Source organism: Nipponia nippon, unplaced genomic scaffold (genome assembly GCF_047370975.1).
Source record: "Nipponia nippon isolate SJK-2023a ecotype South Korea unplaced genomic scaffold, ASM4737097v1 scaffold_18, whole genome shotgun sequence".
NCBI lineage: Eukaryota > Metazoa > Chordata > Aves > Pelecaniformes > Threskiornithidae > Nipponia > Nipponia nippon.
The window spans coordinates 2,355,325-2,379,242 of NW_028262334.1; the positions used below are offsets into that span (position 1 = coordinate 2,355,325).

Here is a 23,918-nt window from a genome sequence, read left to right on the forward strand (position 1 = left end):
TTTTTTTTAAAAATACAATATATAGAACTAGATAGTTGCTAGCAGCTAAATTAGAAAGTGAGCAAAAGCGATGAGAGCAAGCAGCGCTGGGAAGAAACCCATGGTCCCCCCTGTCAAGCCCGATCAGGTTAGGTACGGAGAAAGCCAAGCAGGGGTGTCAGCCCTGTAATCAACAGATGGGGTGGAAGTGCTGACAGTAATGCAGAGAAATTGGGTTTATTTAATATGGAAGAGGAAGAATGAGATGATGGATTCATGCCACAGTACAATGAGACATTTTGTATTGCAACACAAACTAAAATAAACCAATAAATAGAGATTATTAACACCAGACTTTTTAAAAATCAGCAAGATCTGGAGCAATTGAATCAAAGAGGTTTTAAAGAGCTGGCCAGGGAGTTATTTCTAGATTTTTTTTTCCTTTTTAAAAGGCTACTTTAAATTACAGCAGTGTTATTTATTTCCTTGTATGTTAAAACAATCCATGTCATCTTCCAAATTGTTGGTCTGACATTGAAGCCGGGCAAAACAAAGGCAGAGCTGAAACAGGACTCACTTAATGAAGAAGTGAAATTTAATTAGTGCCAATCAGCACACATTTATGAAAAGCAGATTTCATTAAACCAACCTGAGCTTTTTATGAGATTCTAAAATGAGTTTACCAACGCAACAGGGTGTTTGATTCAGCTGCGGGTGACATTTTGATGAAGAAGCTGGAACAATACAAAAATCAACACAGAACCTGTTAAGTCTCTAAACAGCTGGTTAAGACACAGCTGCCCAAATGTCAGGTGAAGGAAGGAATCGCCACTGACAGGGATGCTCAGCCAGCTGGTGAGTCACTAAATAGCGAGGGCTAATAACGAAGGCAGGGAAAGCAGTTTTACAGCCGGGGTAATACCAAAGCTCAGGCTAAAAGATTCCTCCTGGCCTTAAAAGCCATTAATATGGAGGGCTGGGGAAAGGGGAAACATCTGGTGAAAACAGCGTAGGGGTTTCTCTCTCCTCCCGCCCTATCTGGATGCACACGCACATCACTGCGTTGCTGCAGCTTCAAACTGGGCTCCATCCTCAGCGCAGTGGAATGTGCCCACTGACGGTTATTTTCCATGCTGTATTTGTGCTCCAGCTTTTATTCCTCTCCCGGGAAATCAGTAGCAAGCTCTGCAACAGGCAACAAAAAAAATCACTTATTGGGACAATCAGAAAAGGAAAGTGCTGGAAATCAGGCTGCCCGCCTCATCCGAAAGCCAAATCCACGCGAGGCTTTGAGTGAGGGCAGTACAGACACGGGGTGGCAGAGATGCTGCCAATGCCACCCGGTGTGGGAAATGGAGGTTAAACTGCAGGAAAGCAAGAGGCCATCGACAGACCCAGGCTTTTTGGGGGTTTTTTTTTGGTAGTTGCCACATGCTGGTTGGACAACACAAGGGTCACATATAAACCCTGCACTGGGAACGGGGCGTTTCTCGCCCCACGGCAGCGGGAACAAGGCAGGACGTGGCAGAGCCACGCTGCCCACATCTGGGCACTGCTGGGTTTGGCCCCAGACATTGTGGTCCCGACACGTTTCCCCTCCTGGAGAGGGCACAGGGCTCGCCAAGCCCCACCGCCACACCGGGGCCAGCTCGCCCTTCTTTTTTGCCTAAATTGCAGGTGTTAGGAAGCCTCCTCCCGGTGTGTGGAGGAGGTTCCCCAGGGCCACCAGGCTCCGGGCATGGGGACATCGCTCCCTGGAGATGCAATGACCACGGTCCCAACCCAAGCCACAGGCCCACCACAGCCTGAAGCGGTCGCTGCCCTAGCTTAGGTTGTTCTCCATCGTTGCTAATTACTGCAGGGAGCCTTCTGCACGCGCACACGCTCCCCTCCAACAGCGTCTCCAAGGAAAGGACGTGCTGAAGCCCAGAGCCACGGTCCTGGCTGGCTGCCACCCCCATCTCCTTGCAAAGTCTCTTTTGATGCTGTACAACCTTCACTGGTGGGGGGGAAGTCACCGCTCTGCTCAGCACAGTCAATGCACGAAAAGCTCAGTCTGCTGCCCTCAGCCACAGAGGGGGAGGAGAGCGGCAGCCATAGGGCTGGCCTGGGGACGTCTTTGGGGTGAAAAACAGCAGGATGGGGACAAAAGCATGGCCAGAGCCCCAGAGCTGGGGGGAGAAGCAGGAGGATTTCGCATCAGCCCCAGGAGAGAAGCAACACGAGCCACGTGCAGGGGCTGCTGGGAGGACCCGGGTGGCAGGGGGTAGCCAGAAAGGCCACTGTTCTGCCTGGCCTCATGGTGGCTGAAGGTGACAGGGAGGTTTGGGGGTGGCAGGAGGAAGGACAGGAACAGGGAGCTGCAGGGGCGAGCACCCAGCTGAACCCCGGCATCCATTTGAAATCTGGTGCCTTTATACCACTCAGGGAGAAGGTTTTCTTCCAAAGGCACCAGTACACTTGGGCAACCAGCTCCTCCTCCGCGTTTGCCCCTGCAAGCCCGCGAGCTACATCGCGAGGAGCAAAAAAGCAGGTCTGTGCTTCTGGGCATGAGGAGGCACCTTCCTCCCCAGCCTCCGCTCCTCTGCAAAACCTTCACGTCTCTGAACAGGCGCAGGCGGAGAAGCAAACACTCCTCCCGACACTGATGAGCCCTTTTGTACCCAGCCCGCGCGCTCCTTTACCTTTGGGCAGGGATAATAGGACAGCCTGAGCCAGGCGGCTGCTGCAAATGTCACCTCTTTGGAGAGGAGGACAGGGGGTGGCCTCCGTGCTGTGGCTCATCAGTGCTCTTGTCTGGAAGGAGCTGTGACAGAAGGAGGAATTAATCCTGAAGGCTCAGCCGGTACCTTTGATTTTGGGGCCCCGGAGCATCCGCCGCCCCCTGCGCTGTGCGAGGTCCTGGGAGCAGCGGGGACCCAGCAGCAGCACCCCCATGGCAATGCACCCCCCCCTCGCATCGTCCCTCCCCGGGCCTGCCCAGACACCGATTCCTGTCCCAGGGACCTGTCGCAAACCAGGATTGATTTCTGCACGTCAACAAGCCCGTTAGTGACAACCTGAGGCCGGTACCTCCTGATGGCTCAGGAACACATCTCCTCCCCACCATGCTCCCGAACCGCTGCAGCCACAGCCAGCCTGCTCGTGAAGCCAAACGCTGTCATCGCTCCTCTCTGGAGAGTTTTACACTCAGACACCATCCTCCAGTTCATCTCCAGAGGAGATGCTGCGGCTGTCCGTGGTCCTCCCCCGCTTCCCTCTCCTCCTTCTCCAGGCAAAAACAGGAGAGAGGAACATGAAGGACACGTGTCACATCAGGCACCTGGTCTGATGCTCAGAGACACCGAGGCTCCAGAGCAGGGGTGTGAGAAGAACCGGGTTAGATGAGGCCTCCTGAGATGACTCAGACCAGAAGGATGCACATTACGGGTCTCCATCCAAGCGCTCTCGCTGCAATGACCCATAAATATGCCCTTTGCTCCACCACTGCTGCATTTATGTGCTCTGCTTTCACCAGAGGGATGCTCCTGAGGAGAAGTTGACCTGAACACTGCAATACAGCAAGTCCAAGCAGAGGATGCGGCACTGGAGCAGAAAGCCACGTGAGACTGGCCAGAAACCGGCTCCTCGAGGGGTTGGAGAGGCAGCATGCAGGATATGCCCAGTGCTGGAGCACCCCATGAAGCGGAGGCTCTCAATTCCCAAAAGCAGGAGCATCCTTCCCATTAGCCCTCATCCCTCTGGATTTGGACCTGGTGGGACACAAGGCAGAGACCAGATAAGCCACATCTCCACCCACCGATCCCTTTTGGAAACTTCCAGTGCTTCCCAGCAACCTCTCGCACCCCCTTCTCTCCTGCTAGAGATTTATCACAGACCCTGAACAACAAACTCACACCAACAGTCTCCAACGTAAATTATTCCACGTTGTCTTCTGTACATAGAGCTTCCTCCAGCTCACTGTATTAATCTGTGCAATTAATTAGGCATTTGCCAATTAAATTTTAAATGTCATTTTAGGTTAGTTGAAGGTGGGGAGGAGATTTCCTATTAAAAAAAAAAAAAAAAAAAGGAAAAGGGAAAAGCAAGTAAAGCCCTAATGACAGGAATGATTAAAGACAGGCTGGCAAATGGGCCCTTAGAAGACGTGGATCTGCAGTCAGCTCAGATCACAACTCTCTCATCCCTAACTGAAAAATAATCATCATCACAGCATCATTGCAAAGTCAATAACTTTAAGACACTCGAGAATTACTTCCACTTGCTTCACCATCACTTATCCCCACCGAAAGCAAGCTGAGAGTGTTCTCTGGCTAGAGAAAAAGCATTTTGTCTTTGTCTTTCCTTCGGGGGAGGAACCTGACGTGGCAGCAGGAGACCGTAGCTATTCGGATGGAGAGCAATTGTTTTCCCAACCAGATGAGTTCATGGGTAACTGTGACCGGTGAGAGCTTTCATCACTGGGTGAAACGTGTTTTGCTCAGCAAGGTACAAACCTTCTGGCTCTTCACAAACAAGCCCTGGCCCCAAAAGCCCCATGGGGGCACAGAAATCATCCCATTTCCCCATCACCGGTGGGGCCCGAGGATGCAGCGTGCCAGGATGGTGCCATCTTCCCTTTTCTGTTCCTCATGAGCTGCTAAATCTATGCAAAGAAGCAATTGCAATATACACATAGATATGATGTGGGGATGGGCCACTGCTATGGTGGAAAACTGAACCAGCTACGGAGGATAAAGCTGATTTGAAATCCAGGCGAGTATCTAAAGACGACCCAGCGGCAGCCATGGATCAAACCCATGTCCCTCATATTCACACTTCTTGTCTCATCAAAAGCTCTCCAGGCCCTGCTAAAGGCAATTAATTAGATGCACCTTCTCAAAAGACGACCTTTTGTTATTTTCCAAGAGCAGGAAAGGTTAAAAAAAAAAAAAAAAAATCACAAAGCAGCATTGGTTTCACCCAAATTATTTTAAACGGCGATTATGAAGGATAATCCTCTGAAAAAATGGGTGATGGATTTCCATTAAACCTGTTCTCTGTTCACCTGTTTGCGGGTCCCCGTCGGTCCGATGCCATACGGGAGGCGTGCGTCCCCACAGCCACCTGGGTTGGTGGGGTGCTGGCCTCCCCTTCTCACCTGCCCAGCCCAGGCCATCACAGCTGCTCCTCAGATTTGTCACTTCTCCTCCAATATAAAATACAAAATGGATAAAGCACCAATTAAAAAATAAAGCAAGCTGTGGTTTGTCTTGAGTTAAGCTGGGGTTTTCGAAGGACATTACCCCAGTCTGTTGGAAATCAAGGGCAATGCAGCTCTGCAGCGGTCTCTATTCAATGTCTTTGAAAATCCCAGCCTTTCATCCAGGTTTGAGCTGAAAGCACGAGGAACACCAAGGGATGGTTTCACCCCCCCCGCTGTCAGGCTGCCTGCTCAAACAGGGCCACACACGCTGGCAGGACAGCGTCCCGGCTTGTCCACCCCCCTGCCATAGTTACAGCTCCTGGTTTGTGCGCAGCAGGAGAAAATTTGTTAGAATTCAAATGCTCGTTAACAGGATAAAAAAATCACCCAGGTAGACCTGCTGGCCAAAGAGTCTGCTCTCTGACCGCCGAGCATGCACTGCTTGGAGATGTACCCTCTGCTTGGGAGAGGGATGGGTTTAGAAATAAGGTCTAGAGCTGATACTTTGGATATTTCGCTGCCAGTGGTGGTTCCCCGTGAAAGCCCTCCAGATGTGCTGCCATACACGCGCTCGACTGTAGACGCCAACCACAGCGCGGTGCTGACAACATCTTTCCATCTCCATTCTCAACAGGGGAGCTCATAAAGATGATACGCCAGAAGCCATCACGTTTCTGATGAGTTTGACCCAGTCTACACTCAAGAACGACCCTCACTCTTCCCTCCAGGGCCGTAATCCTGATGACTATGCGTGTGATGGAGGAGGATTGGTTTGATGGGCTGCTCGGGGCAGGTACGTACCCTGCATCTCGCCCAGGAGAGCTGCTGTCAAAGTAAAACCTGATCTAAGTCGGGCCATTTCCCAAGGAGCAGACGATCTTCTTAGCTCTGTGACACAACTGCAATGGCTTCACAGAGTTGGGCTCGAGCTGCACACAGCTCTTGACAAACACAACTGGGGAACCTGCCCTACTCCCAGCTAGTCCTAACCCAGCTAGTCCTAACTTGGCATCTGCCCTGCCTACAAGCTGTTATTTGAGATGGATTTTGGAAGAGCCAAGCATTTTGCTGTACGACCCATGCGCAAAGCTCAAGGCTGCTGTCAGCGGCAACTCCACACCGTGAGCTGGAGGAGAGCAAGATGAGATGCGACTCAGCACGGCTCCGCTTATCCAGAGCTCCACAGCCGGCAGGGAGAAGTTTGCAAACTAAACCTACAATCCAGCCCCAGCCCTACAAGAGCTCAACCATCATCACTGGAGAACCATCACCCACCCAGACAGGCTCAGGCAGCGTGTTGGTAAGAGCAAACCTGCCCTTACAGATCCCATCACAGCGCAATAGGGCAGACAGCAAGCCGTGCTGGAACGCCACGCTGACCTTTACAAACACGATTTCCACCCCCATCTCCTGCTCTCCAGTCCTGGCCGCAGCCGGAGCGGGACATTCATCATCGTTTACCATCAGGACTGCAGGAGAGGACCCGGGAGGGAAGCGGCGAGGGAAATGGAAGGGTGCCGTGAGCAGGCAGCCGTGCTTGCCGCTCATGGTCCCGTCTCCGCTTCCCATTTGTCATCGCAGAAATAATAAGAAAGCGAAGCCAGCTGTAACAATCCAGCCTCTTCCTAAAAATATGCATCGTTGGCAGCAGCTTTATTGCTGCCGGTTCAAAGGCAAGCCAGCGTGGCCTCTGCTTTCCTGAGCCTCCCGAGGATACGTCAGACAACTGCATGGGGGGGATGCATTGCAGTGAGTCTCCACCCTAAAGCATAGAGCCCACCACGGCACCCGCGGAGAAGGAGCCCACCAGGACCCTCGCTGCGGGCTGCTGAAGAGCAAAGTGATGAATGTCTGCTCCTCCGAATGGAGGAGGTTAATTACTGTGATCAAAAATATCCAGAGGGAAAAATGTTACACCAGATATTAGCAATTAACCCAGAAATCTAAACATCACAATTGCTGCAATTAATAGGATCCTACACTTGCACTAATTGCCAGTCTGCGCAAGAGGAGGCTGTGCCAGGAGGGAGGGAGGGTGCCTGCGGAGCCACCGGAGCGGCAGATCCCGGCCCCAACTGGGGATGCTACAGGGGGGTCCCATCTAGAGCCGCGCCAAAATGGAAGTGGCAGGGGTGACTGGAGGGCTTGAGGGGGTCTCCTGCCTTCAAAGCTACACCAGGGTGCTCAGGGCCTTGCACAAAGCTCGTTAAACCTCCAGCAAACCAAACCTGCTTGCAGTGGCATTGCTGCATGTCACCAGACCAGTGGGGACGTGCTGTTCTGCAGCACTGCAACCACACAGGCTTTAAACCGGGAGAGGAGCTGATCCTGTACCCTGACTCACCCCCAGCATGATCCTCCCCGGTTATGGTGGGCTGCAAACCACACCCGTGACCGTGCCAAGGGTGTCACCATGTGCCGGGAGGGTCCCGGGGAAAGCGTGGTGCATGGAGGACACCGCCTCTGCTCCACGTCCCCAGTGGCCAGCGTAGGAGAATTTACCCCATCTCCTTGTTTTAGGAGTGCTGAAAGCACAGAAATATTGAGTAAGGCTGAGTAAAACAAAAACCCAATGCCTTTTCCTTCCTGCCCTACAAGCCCAGCTCAGACACAGCCCCATCGTGAACTCCTCAGAAAGCAAAGCCCCTCTCCTCCCGCCACCAGGTTTAAGCAGGAGGGAGGATCCTGCTTCCTCACCAGCACTTTTCTAACGTTTTAGCTCATTTAGAAAGGGGTTCCTCTGCACAGAGCAAGCACTCCCACTAACAACCACTTTGCTCTTTAAGTAACCTGGTGGTCCTTACACCCAGCGTGCAAATTCAGCTGTCGAGGGCAAGGCGATGCAATATAATGGATGCGATGTCAAGAAAAATTAAATCAAATGTCAGGATAAAATTCCAGGGGGGAACATACTTTTATGATTCATAATGCCAACCAATTATCCCCATGACAGGCCAAACGGCAGTATTTTATCATGCCTAGCAGCCTGGAAAGGGAGTTGGGCAAATCGGCTCATAAAAAGATTCTTTAACAAACTCAGCAGACATTGTAATGATCACTAGCACACACTTCATTTTTCAGCACCAAATGACAAAAAAAGAAAACCCAGCACTTAACGCGTGCCAGAGCTCTGATGTATTCCCAAGAAAAAGCACCTCTGCCGGGGAAACGATCCGGGTACTTTGCTCTCCCCTCTGCCCCATCCGCTCCAGTGCTTGAGATCTCCCTCTTTCTCCCACCGGCACGGGCAGGGCTCAGCCATCCATCCTAAAAACACTACAGAGCTTTTCATTTTCAACAGCTGACATGCTTCAGCGCTACTTGCTTTGGGCACCGAGACATAAAACGGAGGTTACATTTCCATCAGAAATACAAAGTAATTTAATATCTCAACCAGGTACAAAACATTGCCCTTGGCGATGACTGCCCCCAAAATCACATCAGCTGATGTGATGCAGCGGGGGATCAGCCAGGCACTACGGCCAGACGCAGCAGCCGACGAAGCGGCGCTAACACAGTCTATCGAGGCTGGATGTATTGTGTTTATACACAAGATTTACCCTGGTGTCTCATCAGCCGGTGGAGCGGAGCGTGCTGGAAGGGCAGTGGCAGTAGACGTCAGCCTGATGGGAAGCCACTGCGCTGAGACCAAGCCAGGAGATCACAGCAGAAAGCCCACGCAGCCTTCGGGTCAGGCTGCAACGCAGGACGCCCTCAAAAAACCCTCCAGATACCAAGGTTTGATGTACGAAATACAGCATTCAGTGCAAAAGAGCATGCAGGGCTAATGGGAGTCAAGCCGTCAAAGCCCAACAAAAACATCAGCATTATTTTTAATCCCTGGTATAACCCCACAGAAAAGCAAAGGAAAATCTCAGGAAGGAAAAAGCTTCCTGCACTGGAAGTACTTGTTTTCCATGGAAATGCTTGCAAGATCATGGCTCAAAGCGTAATCACGTGAACTTGGTATTTTTTAGGACCTACAAAGTGCTTCATACTTCCATGTCCTGAAGGGCAGAAAGGAAGGAGGCAGTTGCATCTCTGCCAGCAAAGGTGGAGGAGCAATCGCTAGATAAACTAAGGTGGATTAACAAACACCCAGCCCTGCATCCCAGTGCTGCCTCTGCCCAACAGAAGGAAAAGCCCAGGGTGAAAAACAGCAGAATTTTTCTGGCTCAGAAAAAGGGTATTTAGACCAAGAGAGGGAAAGAGAAATTCCACCTATAAAACCAAACCTGCCACTAGGACTTGGACGTACGTTCTCATTGGCCGCTCTTCCCAAAATGGCTTTTTTTTCCCTAGAAAAAACGAAGGGTGTGCTCAGGACCTCCCTCTGCACCACGGCAGGGAGCCAGCGACCACCCGGGGGCTCGGGGCTCTGCCGGCGCCCAGGAGCCCTGCCCAGCCGGGGGCAGACGTGCTGGCAGACGGAGCCGGCGGACCTTCGCCTGGCCCGTATTTGTGTTACATGGATCTTTTCCAAGTGAGCAGGTTAAGTGTTTGCATCCTGGAGATACAAAAGAAGAACCAAGCCACCACCAGGCGGGTCCCCAAGGAAGAGGTTTCTGATGCTTTCCATCCCTGCTAATAAAATATAGTTCCTGGCTGGTCCAGAATCCTTTTGGAGAGGTATTTAATTGGCGCTTATTGCGGTAGCTTTCCAGCCCCCTGCCAGGATGGGACAGTTAATGACGCGGGCAGCAGCTGCTCCTGCTCCGCTTGCAATAACAACGGGGTCTAGGAGGCAGCACCAAGCCACCAGCTCGTCGGCCTCACCGCCTGCACGCAGACACCCACCCGGCTCCTATGCAGTCGCAGGGCTTACAGCAAAGGGATTTTTTCGCCTGTTTGTTCCCAGCCCATGCCAAAACACAGCGGTGCTTCCCTCACCAAGACCATGGAGGATGGCAAAGCTGCGTTCCCAGGAGCCCACGCTGTCTGCTCCCAGCCCAGGGCCCGCCGGAGCAGAAGCAGAGCCCCGATGGCGAGAGGCTGCCCTTCCCACCACTGTCCCGTGTGACAGGGCCAGGAGCATCCTTCCCGCCTCGTGCTTTGCAGGATGACTTCCACCCTGACTGTTCCTCTACGAGACGCAAAAGCAAAGCCACCGCAGCAAGGTACGGAGAGGATAGAGAGAGTTAACGCCTCTCCAGTAAAAACAGGGGTAAGGTAGTTGTGCTTACAAAGCCCTGCTCTGCACCAGGACAGGCACCCCCATTGCATAAGCCAGTTTTCTCAGCAGGCTTTAGCACCGTAACCCAGCCTTTTGGCCATCGACAGACCTCCAGAGGTGCTCCCATCCTCACGACCCCAGAGAAATAGACCTGGGTATCCTTCGCACCCTCCCAAACATGCATCTCCCTCTCCCAGGGGCTGGCTGGCCTCGAAGGCCACCCGCAGCAACCACGCAGGAGCCCCAGCGTCCCCCATCCGCGGCACAGCCGGGCGGCAAAGGAGGCCCCGAGGACCCTGGGCAGGCACGTTTGAATAGGACTGTCGACGCTGTCCCGCTGCCGCATGACACAGCATCCGAATGGCCTTAAAATAAACTTCTCCTCCTTTCTTATGCATGATTAAGCTTCCTCCCGAAAGTGTGTGTGCCTGTGCATGCACGTGTGCATACACACACGCACGCTCCCCACCGCGCCGGCACCGTAGGCAGCGGCGCACTCATTATGTTTTAAATAAAGCATTTTTAAAACCTCTCAGAATTTAGCAACAATTGCCATGGATACCAATCACTGAAATCCCTCTGTTACTATAGCAACACCTTTCCCATCCTGCCTATTTATCCTGGAACTGACACACCATTTATCGTGAGTGATAGGAAGGGAATTTGAAAGCAACCTTCCCTAAGTGCACGGAAGCATAAAAATCCTCAGTGAGGAAATAACTATTAATAGAGATAAAACAGCTACAGCGCGCGTTAGCCCCAGACCGATGGCACACGGGGTGCGTTTTGTGCCTGCGCATCGCTGCTAAACGCCGAGGACAACACGAGCAAAACGCAGCCTCCAGTGAAAGGGAAGGCAGGCAAGGTCAGTAAGGCTCAGTAATGGAAAACACAAACGCACACCATTTTTTTTGCACATGTAGCACGCAAATAATTAACACGAGAGCCCATAAGAGCGAGACTGTGTGCTGCAAAGGGACTGGGGTAACTGCGCTGCTGCGGTGGCACGGGGATGCTTTAGCAAACGCTGCTCGAAGCCTCCTCGCAAGCCTGCGGGCGACGCTCGGGGCTCACAGCAAGCCCTCGCCGGGGCTGGTGGCACCAGAGTACGAAATTACCTCCTCGCCCCAGCAAAGGGGCTTCCAGGGGAGCGGAGTGGGCAATCCAGCCAGGTGAACCATATATAAATGTCTCACGCTAGGTATTTATGATGCCCGTTGGGGTAATATTCGAGAGGCCTGAGATCTCCATGGTGTTTATTTTCACAATACACCCGACAAGTCAGCACAGTTTATTATTCCCTGCATCTCCAAGGGTCAAACTCAGCAGAGCCAGAGCCTGCCGGTGAATTGTTTAACTCAACCCATTGCCCCAAAGCACCGAGGGGCTGAACGCGTTAAGCACAAAGAGACTTCTGCAGTCGAGCTACAAGCGCTCACATGCAAGAGCCTCCAGGCTCTTACGCACCAGCAATCAGCCCCTTTGCAGCACAGACTGGAACAAAGCCTCTCCCCGGCGTTTCTGATCCCACGCCAGAGCGCCAAGCGTGCTGCGTGTCGGAAATGCTCAGCGACCAGCCGAAGAAAGGGGAACAAGCCTTGCAGAAAGAAGCCCACCACCATCACAGCCCTTCTTCCCACACCCTTCATGAAAAAGGGGAGAGAAAGGCTCCAAGCCCCTGGGAGGGGGATCCTCGTATCTTCCAAACATTGGTCATCCTGTTGCTCTCCTATCCTACAGCTTCAGGCACAGTGATGCTGAGCGGGAGGAAGGAGAGCAAACATGAGGCAAGCCCAGGTAGTGGGCAAGACCAGGGCTCCATCCCCAATTTCATTTCCCAGGCTGCGTGTTACCATTAAGACAGTGTAATTCATCCTGAAGAGCTTCATACTCAAAGGGCAAGACATAGCTACGGGGAGTGGGACCCCAGCTGTTCCCTCGGGAAGGATGGAGCACAGGCTGTCACAGCTCACCACCCCGAGGTCACACTTACTCATTCTGCAGGGTGACAGCAACACGCTGGCTCCATCCTTTGGTTTTCATCAATGGCAGGCACCGAGGATTTGGGAGAGCAGCTTTATATTTTTCTCATGCCTCTTGTAAAAGCATCGTGATCCAGACTGAGTCCATCCACTGACCCGTGCCTGGGAAGAGCAATTTGAGTAAGAGTCTACTGCTTTTCCATGTTATGCAGAAAGGCGTCTCTGCAAGGGAAGTCACCACTCAAAGCCTTTTGATTGATTCAACTGAATTTTAGGAGCAGATTGTCCAGACACTGATATTGCTATGCAGATCGAGGCCTGGGAAATGGACCAAAGCTAATAGAAATTCAGTACAGCCATTGATGATTTTTACAATTATGGGCTGCTATGAATCAAAAGGTTAACTTTCAGACAGTTCCTTGTGGGAGAACCCTGAGAGATCGATTTCAAATTTCATACAGTATTTAGTCAAATCTCTTTATTAGGGGACAACAGCAGTCTCCGTGTCACAGAAACGAGAAGGCTGAAGGCTACGCAGAGGTTAGTGCAGGACACCTGCAGGGACAGCAGCGTGAAGCGATCCAGCGTAGATGCTCTGGAAATACTGCATTTTTCTGAGCTCACGAGCCATGAGGAATGTGAATTGACTGCAACGTGCAGAAAGGCTGTTAATTACAATCACGCAAGTCACTGCAAACATCTGTGATTAACAAGAGGACTCCAGGAGACTGAAGGAAGGGGAGCAGATCGCACACCGACACAACACACCAGCTACCACAGTCGAGATGGGTGAACATCAAAACTCAGCTCTTGACACTGGGGGCGGAAAGACTTGCAAAGCATGGAGCTTGCGCGGCTGAGAAGTCCCGGGGAGGTTTACCGTTTGCACAAAAGCCTACACAAAGAATACCCCAACTAAAGCAGCTTTCTGCTCTGCTAAATTAGGACAGCGCTACAAGTACGATCAGCTGCTGTCAAAGGATGCCAGAAACATCAGGAAAGCAGCGGGAGGACGTGTCCATGGGCAGGTCTGTATCCAAAGCACAGGCTCCCAAGAGACACCATTTCCCGTGGGAAGGCCAGGGTGGCCAAATACGTACAGACGAAGCCAGGATCGCTGCAGTTGGGCAGGAGCTGAGGTCAGGCTTATCTGAAAGAGCGAGCGCAATCAATCTTGACGAGCCAGCCTTCGACCTGTTCTGCGTACCCGCAGCCCAGCCACCAGAAGGACAGAGCCATTCCCTTCCTTCAGAAGGACACTCACCCGCTCTACAAATATGAAACCTTAAACGCACAAGATAAAATGAGATCAAGCAGTTTGAAAAAGCCACCACTTACATATTATTTCTCTTTCCTGTTTCTTATACAGCACTTTATATCCCTTTAGCTATCATTCATAGTTGTAAATATACATGGGACTTTCACAGATCTATAAAATTAAAGATTGCGGCCAGAAAAAACAACCATAAACTAAGCTGAGATATAGGACTATTAAATAAAAAGACCAGAAGGAATCACAGCATCTTCCAGCCTGATTTCCAGCACAAGAGAGACTAAGGAGTTCCTCCCCCTCCCGTTTCACATCCAATGACACAAATAAGGAAACTGAGAAAAGCACCAGCGTAAGAATCCAAAGATCTTTCCTCCATTAGCAGCAAACATGCACATAAGTCAAAAAAAACAGAGTTGTCAAGATGATGCACGCTAAAAATGTAGCAGCCCCTCCAACACTGGAGGCATTCGTTGGGAGAGCTGGGTTTTTTTTCAAATCAAATGTTTTGATCTACGAATTGTTATGCTGAGCCTTACTCCGTGGGGAAAGCGGGAAGCAAGCAGCGTTATTAAGAATCCTTTGAAGGTATCTTTCCCAACCATTACAAAAGAAAAAGGAAAAAAAAAAAAAAAAAAAAAAAATAGATACACGTTTGAGCCTCAGGCCCCAGCTCAAGGCAAAGGAAGGTTTCAGACTTGAAGCACAAGCGCCATGCGATGGGCTCAGGCGAAGGGACATGCGAAGGCTCAAAAAGCACCACCGGGTGCAGCACACAGGGACGTGAAACAAGAATTGCTGCCCTGAAAACAGAACCTGATTTGCACCAGCTCTGCCAAGAGAGATGTGCTGGAAAAACATTGTCTTTGGAAACAGCAAATAGGTTGGCTGAAAGATCAGAAGAGCGGTACGATGTATACGTCTTGTCGTGTAACAGGAGGCATGTTTCACAATTCACCTAACCGAAACACTAACTGCACTGGAGTTCGTACTGAAGAAAAGTCAGCCAAAGTTTCAAGGTTTTATGGAGATAACAAACTTGTCCTTGAGCAATATCCGATCACCCAGGTTTGTATAAACACAGAGAGCGCTGCGAGAATAAATTCTATTCATACTTACCTACGCGGGGCAAGCAAAAAATGCAACACGGCAGCCTGGGAGAAAGCAGGAGGGGCTGCAAGCGTCACCACGTCACCATCGCTTTCAATCTTTGTCAACGTTCTCAGATTGGACCAGGCCCCCTCCCGCCCCAACCTGAAACAGATTATAAAACCATTGCTATACACAGAGGTGGATATAAACTGTTGGATGCACTCATAAAAAAAAAAAAAAAAAAATCTTACTCTGCAGGATAATCGCCTTAAAACCAAGCTGCTCTACAGAGCTACTGTCCTCATTTGAATTCAGCTTGTATGTGAATCTGCAGAGGCCTCAACCACAGGGCTTTGCCTCCTTCTTGGCATTTCAGTAGATTATCTCTATGCGTTGCCATCGCCTTGAGATTAAGCTTGTTTTACTACAAATTCAGCTGATATTTGCTCTGCGTTCAACTGGCACTGCTCATGTTGTCTGTGTTACAAGATACAGCATTTATTTCCTAAAAAGTTGCAGGAAGGCTCAGCTGCATTTTTACCGCTCAGCCCTGAAAGCAGGATCGAGGGGAGAGCTAATGCTTAGTGGAACCTTTCCTTAAATTAAAACCCCTTCCTGTGTTAGTGAAGCCCCTCGGGCTGTCTGGTTTCTGGGAATCAGTACCAGCAGCGACATGCCTAGTGGGGACATTCCCCACAGCTATAAGTAAGAGCGAGCAGTATCAGTGGACCTAAAATTAGACTGATCGGCGATACTTAGAGGCACATGTACGCTCTTCTGCTCAGGCCTAGAGAATAGGTAGGACATTACATTTTTGGGAGTGTCTAGCTCCAAGTGCTACAGCGAGTCAGAAATTTTGATAGCTTTTGAAGTATGGTAGCAGCAGCTGGCAGAAAGGAGCCTGGGGTGCAATACAGCTCCTTTTCAAAGCACCAGTCCCTCTTTTGAGTCACTGCATGGTGCTGGCATTAAAGGATCTCAGGAAACAGCAGAGCCCCAAAGACAAATGGTGCAAGAGATAAAAGATCTGGAAGGAAGAAGCAGCAGGAGTGAGAGCAACAGCTTCTTCCTCCCTCCCCCAGAAGAGCTGGTTGCAGCTACGTGCGCTGTGGACAGAGAAAGAACAGGATTGTCCTTCCTTTCCCCAATTAAAAGTGATTGATTGCACACTAAAAAATGAGAGGCTAATCCTCATCCCTGTTTTGAGGAAGTTCGACACCGAGTTCCAAAATCAGGAAAGAAACACTGAGGGTCAGTTACCTGGAGGCGGAGCAGGAAAGGGAAAGCGGGAGGCGTCGCGGGGCACAAGCGCAGGACTCCCAGGACAAGAGCCATCGAGGGCTCACCGGAGAGGCAGTACCTGGACAGCACGGAGACCTCCCACGGGGCAGCCAGCTGGCAGCGGATGGTAGGAACACAAAGATAAAAGCTCGTATACATCATATTTAGTAAGAGTTTTGCTCTGCTGGCTCTCGGGAAGGACAGCTGCTCTCTTCAGCAGCATCTCACCCCACGGGGGGCTCAGCAGTACAACTCGGAAACACTATGATGTAGACTGGAAGATTAGTGCCCGTACAACACCATCTTTTCTGACTGCAAGCTGGAGAACAGAGTAACTGACAAACCATCTTAAGAAAATGTTTTTTATTTCTTTTTTTTTTTAATTTCTTTTTTTTTTTCCTTTTTTTGAAGTTCTGATGTTTACAGATACGCTTTTATTTCTGATAATATAGCTTCGCAGCAATAAAAATCACAATGCAGCTAGCAGAGCAGCTGAACTAAGACCCATAAATACCAGCACAGAAAACAATGGACAACCACCAATATTTCTATACATGAACTATTATTTTAATGTCACATTTTGACAATTGTAAATGGTCTACAGAATGTATGTGGGCAAAAGGCAATAAGTGAGTCCTTTGAAACACTAGATGTACAATAAACAGCGCATTATCAACATTTACATGATTCACATCAAATTGATGACATCCTAAATGTATTCCTTTTAAAGGACAGAGATTTTTCAATAAAATATTACATTTCATTTAATACTCTGGTACAATACTTCATACATTGCAGGAAAAAAAATAAATGCAAGGTCTACTCCACCTAATAAGAGGATCCTTTTTCATTAGTCTTTAGTATTGTAATTAAAAAAAAAAAATCACAATAATGTCATAAATAAACAGGCTTGAAATTATTAATTACGTTTCACTATTTAAAAGGGAGAAATTAAAAATTAATTTGAAATAATGAAGTTATGGGTAGAAAATCAAAACCTGACAACACATCCTAGTACCAGCTGTGATTTTTCCCATCCCTACAACAAAAAAGGAAACACGTTTTATAACTTGGTTAGCCGTATCCTAGTTAATCGTGTTTCAAACACATATCTTAAGAGGAAAAAGTAAAGTTTGGTCAGGATTAATAGGAGAACCAATCAGTCCTAACAACAGTTAGCTGAAATTAAAGTGTATGCTATAAAACATTCAGTAAATGAAGTCTGTAGCAAATTCATGCTGGCATAAATTATTGTGCCTTAGGAGTCGGGTTAAAGTTTCCCTTGTGGTATAAAGTCTTCTACAACAGAACGCTTCAGAACTGCATCCCTTTTCCATTCCATTGATACAGCAAAAGCTTGTAAATCAATGCTTAAAATTTATTCTCTAAAAACTCACTAGAAATACATGAAACCCACATTCACTTATCTCCCCTGAACCAAAGGACATTTCTCTTTCTTGCTTCATCTGTCATAAACCCCAGCCATTGTTTAAAATAATTTAAAAAAATGCTTTAAGAATCATCCCTCTCTTGCCGGTGCATGAAAGGCAGACAGATTTTATTTTGGTATTCAGCAGGGCCTAACACTCCAGTTAAGGGAGGAGTATTTATTCACAATCTTTCAGATTCTGTTCCCCCCTCGTTGACACTCTTCCACCATATGCTCCCCAGGATTAATACACATTCGGCATTGAGAATTCCCTGGTTCCAAGAAAAAAAAAAAAAAAAATATCCTACAGCGGCAGGTTCTAAACAGCTAAAATGAGGTCTTAAGAGGCAACTTTATGTTGGCCAGGTAACTCATTGCTGCTTATACAGGTCAATCTTTTAAGACACATCACATTAACTGAGTTCATAACAGAGTTCAGATTCATTCAGGATCCTTCTCTCATTTCTCTTGACTTTTCTCCTTACTTTTCAGTTTGGTGCAGAATAGCTCCAAACCTGAACATGCGTTCCACCTTGCTATAACGTATGAAGTGTAGAATTTGTCTAACTCTGTACAAAGTTTTAGACAAATATTTAATTGCCATCAATCGCTCTATACAAATACCAACACTTATAACTGATCCCTGTTCAGCAGGATGAAGCTGTAAATAGGGACAGGAGAGGAAGCAGGCGATGTAGAATTTCACTACCGAACGAATAGATTTCGCTCTCATCATGACTAGAAATTTTAGATCTAGAAAGGGCACAAGTATTTATGACTAGAGTATAAGGCTATGACATTAAAACAGGTATTATGGTATGCTGGTGACAGGAGTTCCAAAAAAAAAACCCAAAGCCTCAAAAGACAAAAAGGACAATAGGCAAAGTAACAAAATTCTGCTTAACATTAAAGAAGCACCTTCATTCAGTTCAAACAAAGTGTTCAAATATTTGACTTTGCAAAGTACTCTCAGGAAAAGGTAATGTCATCTCCCACTTAACCTTTCACAAAGCTGCATTAATTACATTCCAGGCTTTAGCGTAATTTCACCAGTAAGGCCAATAACGCAGTTCCGTTGGCCCTGCACCCTGGCATACAGCAACGTAATGCACCGTTCACCACCTGCACCTGCTGTATGAAAATGGCAATAATTCCTTAACACCACGTAAGTCACAGAACTTCCCCAGAAACACGGGGAAAGATGCTGGTAAGACACCACTGGTACCCACTCCTAGGGACCAATTCTGCCATTAATGCACACGTGCAGCTGCTCATGGCTTCAAGGGGAGCTCCTGGTCCAGATAATTGGACAGAGCAAACAAAGTGAAGAAACCCAATTAACTGGCAGTTTAACAGCAGTTCTTCGTTCTAGAGTCTCTAGAAGAGGACTTTGTCTCATTGACAACCATCAGAAGCAGTTTCAGATGAACGTGATTTTTTAATCTAATAGGGACAGCAAATTCAACGCAGCTCTGAAAGGCACTTCAGGTAGAACGATAATAAACTCCTGCCTGATGAAACGAACCAGGACAAGCCTGCTGGCCTCGCTGCCGGTGCTGCCCTTTTCAACTAAGGCAATTTTAGTGGATAGCTAGCTTCCATGCACTGCTTTCCCCACACAACTTTAATTTAGCCACTTACACTAGCATAAGGCCTTACTAAAAAACCAGAAGGCTCAACAGCTTCCACCTCCCCAGCAGAAGGGGAAGAGGGTTACCTTATACTAAGGTAACAGCCTGCACAGTGGGTTACTTGTTTCACTGTTTTTAATATGCTGTCAAGGTGTCATCATGCAACTTTTTAAAATGCCTTAACTCTACAAGTTCAATCTCTTGCTTAATAGATGAACACAGACAAGTTAACACAGACAGCGTCCTCACAAACCGCTAGGCCACTGTGTCTTTTGAGAGATACAGTAAATTGCTATTTTGGGTAGAGATCACGTAAAAGAAATTTTGTTTGATGTAAAGGCTACCTCGCATAATTACTCAAAAATAGCCCATCCAGCCACTCAGCTAAGTTGTAATCAAAGCCACCAGATATCACAAAAAGCACCTTCATATCAGTAACTGCTCACCCCTATGAAACTCGGTCTGAGTTTGAAATGTATTAGGACTAATTTCATCATGTAGCTGATTCTATTCACGCTGGTGATCCACTGTTTTCAAACAATCAAGTATTGTTCCCATCAGTATTTTACATTAGTGTAACGGATTTATGCGTATCATTGCTCTCCCACCACCACCCCCCAAAAAAACCCCCAAAATCCCACAACTGCTCAAATAAGGAAAAAAAACCCCAACTAATAGCCATACTGTGAAACAAAAATACTATTTAAAAAACAAATGGATGACAGTCCAACAGTTTGCGGGATTCAAAACTGACTCTACAAAGTAGTTGTCTACATTGTAGAAAGGATTTCCTTTTATTTGGAAAATGAGCAACTGTAAATCAGGTATTGGAGAGAAGAGATATAAACAATCTTTAGATGGTCTTAAGTTTTGCCTACTGTTGAAGGATTAAAACCGGAAATAAAAAGGTACCAAGCCCTCAGAGTTCACCGTTCATGTGAAGCTTCTTCCATCTCTTTCTTGACCTTTTTAAAAACCATATTCATTTCTGGGAAAGGAAGAGAGAAGAAAATAAAAATTATTTAGGAAAAAAAACACCAGTTATTTCTTATTCTGACATGATACAGAAGTGCTCAATTTTGACTCAATAAAGCCTTAAAATCAACCAAAAGTCTCAAACCTTGCTTATAAACTGCGTGGTACTTTGGCAGTAGATGACGACATTGTGTATAGACTTGGAGAAGATCCCTGGACTAAATGGATGAAACACACTTACAGTTACCAAATAAAAAAGGGAAAATAGGATTTCTGAGGTCTTTAAAAACACAGGGGGAAAGATGACAAAAAGCTTTAGATTAGAATCCAGAAGTTAATGACTAAAGACACCTTAAATTCAAAGGTACTCCTTTGCTATATTCACAGCTCATTAACCGAAGTATCACATAAACTCATTAGCTAATAACCTCTCTCTCTATATATTCAGTTGTCTGATTTCAAGAACCAAATTATAACAGCTATTTAAAATATAACAAAGAGAATCTACAGATTTGTGTCTCAGCAAAAGCAAGGATTTAATTTTTACGAGCATGACAACAATACTACACCAACTGCTCACACCACACAGGCACAGCAGTAAACTTGCTCATTGCATCTTTTATGAGGCTGAGCATGAGATTAAGTGTTCTTTGAATCTCTTTAGATGCACACAAATACTTAGCATCAACCAGGAGCAAATATCACTTATAAAAGACATGGAAAGTTCAGACTGTAGTTGCTACTCATCTTCCACTAGCACGCAGAATTTCAATCTCCTGAATAATGAAGACTTCCAACTTATGTCACTGGCGAGTCAGGACACGAGAACAAAGGCCAAACTACCAAGCTAATATTCCACATTGATTTGAAAGGGTAGCATAGGTGCAACTCAGTCAAAACTAGCTTCTGGAATTTAAACACCCTGAGGGGGACAGATTACATGCATTTCAGGCATTAGGAAGTCCCTCCTATAGTTCTTCTCATAGTTCGGTTTTGTGTACATTTTCTCCAAACCCCACAACTCCAGGCTGGATATGCACACTCACGCTTGAGCATACGTACCTGCCCTTGCATGGAAGTCTCTGTACATCTTCTCATCTGAAACTTTTCTGCTGTTGCATCAGCCCCACATTTTCATATACTCTAGCACTATCTTCTCTCATTCTGAAACAAAACAAATATTTGCAGTCTGAAGAATCTAGTTTGAGAAAACCACATTTGTACACACAGTATAATTCAGTGACAATTTATTTTGCTCAATTTATTTTAAGAGCAAAGCACAGGGCAACAGTCTAGGGCAGATTCTGTGATAACTCATTCTCATTCGAGGTACCTGAAGATTAGTTAGTACAGTTCAAAACTCACACACCAACAACAGAAGTGAACTTACTCTGGACACGTTGGGGTTGGGGTACAGGGTGGAAGAGGGCTCTGATCCCCACTTGTCTGGTCCGATAAAGAATATTTAATGTTTGTGTATTCGTGACCTTTTCTCTTACTCTTCTGTGAAGCAAAACACAACAAAAAGCCAGGTTTTGAATTACTAGTAGGAAACAATCTTTGAAGTAGTGCAGAAATTGCATGTATAACTATGTATGTTTTTCGAAGAAAGGTTTTTCCATGAACAGAAGAGAGCTCAATTCCGTAGATAACACACACAACATGGATAGGACCTAAAGGTTGGCTTTAGCTATTTGTTACAAGAAGACCTGAAAAGCCTCACTTTTCAATATTCCTCTTTCCACCACCATCTCCAGCAGAATGTACCAACCTTATGAACCAGCTCTCGTACACAACCTTCATCTTACTTGGCAGAAGAAACCACATTTCATTCTTTAATAGACAGTACCAGCCAGTGGGCTTCCCACTGACCTTATTTCCAACTTGGAGATGTGGTCAAATGAGTAACAATGTTGTCTGCAAGATCTCTAATAAAATAACATCTTAGCCCATTAGGTTTGATATAAAAAGAACCCAAGCTGTTATTTGTATTCTGCAGCATATGTTACAAGCTGCAGCCAATTGTGCTGGCATTCATCTAAAGATACTGAAGGCTCCAGCAAGCAAAGCTACGCTAGGAAAAAAAGGGGATATGGCTTTCTTAATTTTCAAGACAAACATTCGCAACACACGCATACACGGAAACCTACATATAAATTAAAGTCTCGTTTCAAAATTTTACAGGGTAGTGGGCTTTTGGGTTTTTTTGTTTTGTTGGTGTTTTTTTGGGGGGGAGGGGAGAAGGTTTAAATGCTCAAACAAGTACTAAATAAACTGGCCTGAATCAATCTCACAGAGGTTGTCAGAGCCTCTGGGGAGATCTGGCTGCTGAGTTTCCATTAAGAATGCTCTGTATAGCAATGTAGGTTGAAGTTTTTCCAAGATGGCCTTCTGAGACTTGCTCAAAACTTGTTCAACTTGTTCTGTTATTTTACTGAACTTCTCCTCTCTCAGCCTCCTACTTACTCCTGACAAATCACTTTCAAATAGACCACCAGTCCAGATCAATTACCTGGAAGGTCAAAGCTGAAAAATAAGATTTAAATAAAATGCTAAGGTTCAAACTCGGCTGCATTCTACAGTGTTATGGGTACAAACCCCTCAGCTGCCAATAATATTCTGAAGCCCAAATCTAGGGCTTGATTTCCACCACCACCCCCAAAACTGCATGATGAATGGCAGTTCAAGTTACAGATGAACCGTACAGTAAAAGCAATTTTAAAAGAATCAGTCAGTTCTTCTATTACTTAAGCTGACTGAAACAGATAAAACAAGGCAAGAAAAAGTAGATATCTGGCTTCTCTTCCTTTTGCTTAATTCACTGTAATTATTCTGAATTAGAAAGGATAATAGAAATGCAGTAAGAGCTACTTGTTTCCTAGATGCAAAGATATACACATTTCCACAGGGAAAAAAAAGAAAAACAAACAAACCCTAAAACAAATTCACTTTGCTTTTCTTCTACACTTGTAAGAAGACAGGCGATATTTAACATAACGCTTAACTCAATGAAACCTTGAGGCTCTCAGCGTTGCAATGCAAGAGAGAATGCCAGCAGAGGAAGGAAATTTTTCCTGAATATAAACAAAAATCAGGTATATCTATGTGAATGGATGCAGCTATTCACGTATCCACTTCTTCAGCCCAACTGGCTCTAAGTCCTGCATGACAACAGGCTAGCTAATGTGACTACCTCATTTCTTATCAGAGCTGGCTTGTGTTCATCCAGGTTGAAAAGCAGACAGGGAGCACGACCCCATACTCTTTCCTATATAGGTGCCCTAATTCACTTCACCGTTTGGGTTTTTTTTTCAGCTTTCAGGTTTTACTGTTTGCAACTGCAATTAAAGCAACTGTAGAGAGAAGAAGGTTCCAGAAGTTACAGTTTCTCAAAACACAGCATTTTATTCCCAAACTATCTTTCTGGGGTGAAATTCAAGCATTCCATACAGTATTCTACTACTCTACTCAGCCATTTTTTTTCTGCTCTATCAAAATGTTTTGGAGCATTCCAAATTCACCATGTTTTTTTCAGGACATTAGTTACTACAGTCACCACATAGCTTTGCTTTTGTCTGAAGAGTTCTATATTGTTTTACTCCTATAGCTGCCACTAGCCCTAGTTATAGGTCAAGACCTCCTGAGGTAAAGCAATGTTCTATTTCCAGTTTCTTAAAAGTTTTATACCTGTGCCCTCTGAGCTAGTAATGGAAGAGAGGATGAAACACAACTAACTGAGCCTCATCGCTATAGGAGAAATACACTGCTCCACTCAATAACAAAACACTATTCAAAACCCATTACAACGATCCAGAGTGTTACAGATCTACTGTGTAAATGGCAGCAGCAGAAAGAGACCATATTTAAAAAGCTGAGGATACAAGGCTTGCGTAATTACACACACAGAGATATGAGGGAGCT

General features: G+C 46.9%; 1 protein-coding gene and 1 long non-coding RNA gene across 3 annotated transcripts in view; both read right to left on the bottom strand.

Annotated features, from left to right (window-relative positions):
- Positions 1-528: 528 nt before the first annotated feature.
- On the bottom strand, positions 529-16,106 carry LOC148056058 (uncharacterized). Its single transcript, XR_015704119.1, has 5 exons — positions 15,942-16,106; positions 14,709-14,843; positions 3,052-3,731; positions 2,664-2,785; positions 529-1,164 (listed from the first exon to the last, which is right to left on the bottom strand). It is a non-coding gene; the product is annotated as an uncharacterized LOC148056058 (long non-coding RNA).
- A 231-nt stretch (positions 16,107-16,337) lies between these two features.
- The window catches only part of PTPN11 (protein tyrosine phosphatase non-receptor type 11), a 30,630-nt gene continuing 23,049 nt past the window's right edge, over positions 16,338-23,918 (bottom strand). For both annotated transcript variants that reach the window (XM_087754368.1, XM_087754371.1), the window contains 3 exons: positions 21,388-21,500; positions 21,060-21,161; positions 16,338-20,010 (listed from right to left, as the gene is read on the bottom strand). In XM_087754368.1, the coding sequence (XP_087610494.1) occupies positions 21,092-21,161; positions 21,388-21,500 (183 nt within the window). In that variant the 3' untranslated portion in view covers positions 16,338-20,010; positions 21,060-21,091. The remainder of the gene's footprint in view (positions 20,011-21,059; positions 21,162-21,387; positions 21,501-23,918) is intronic.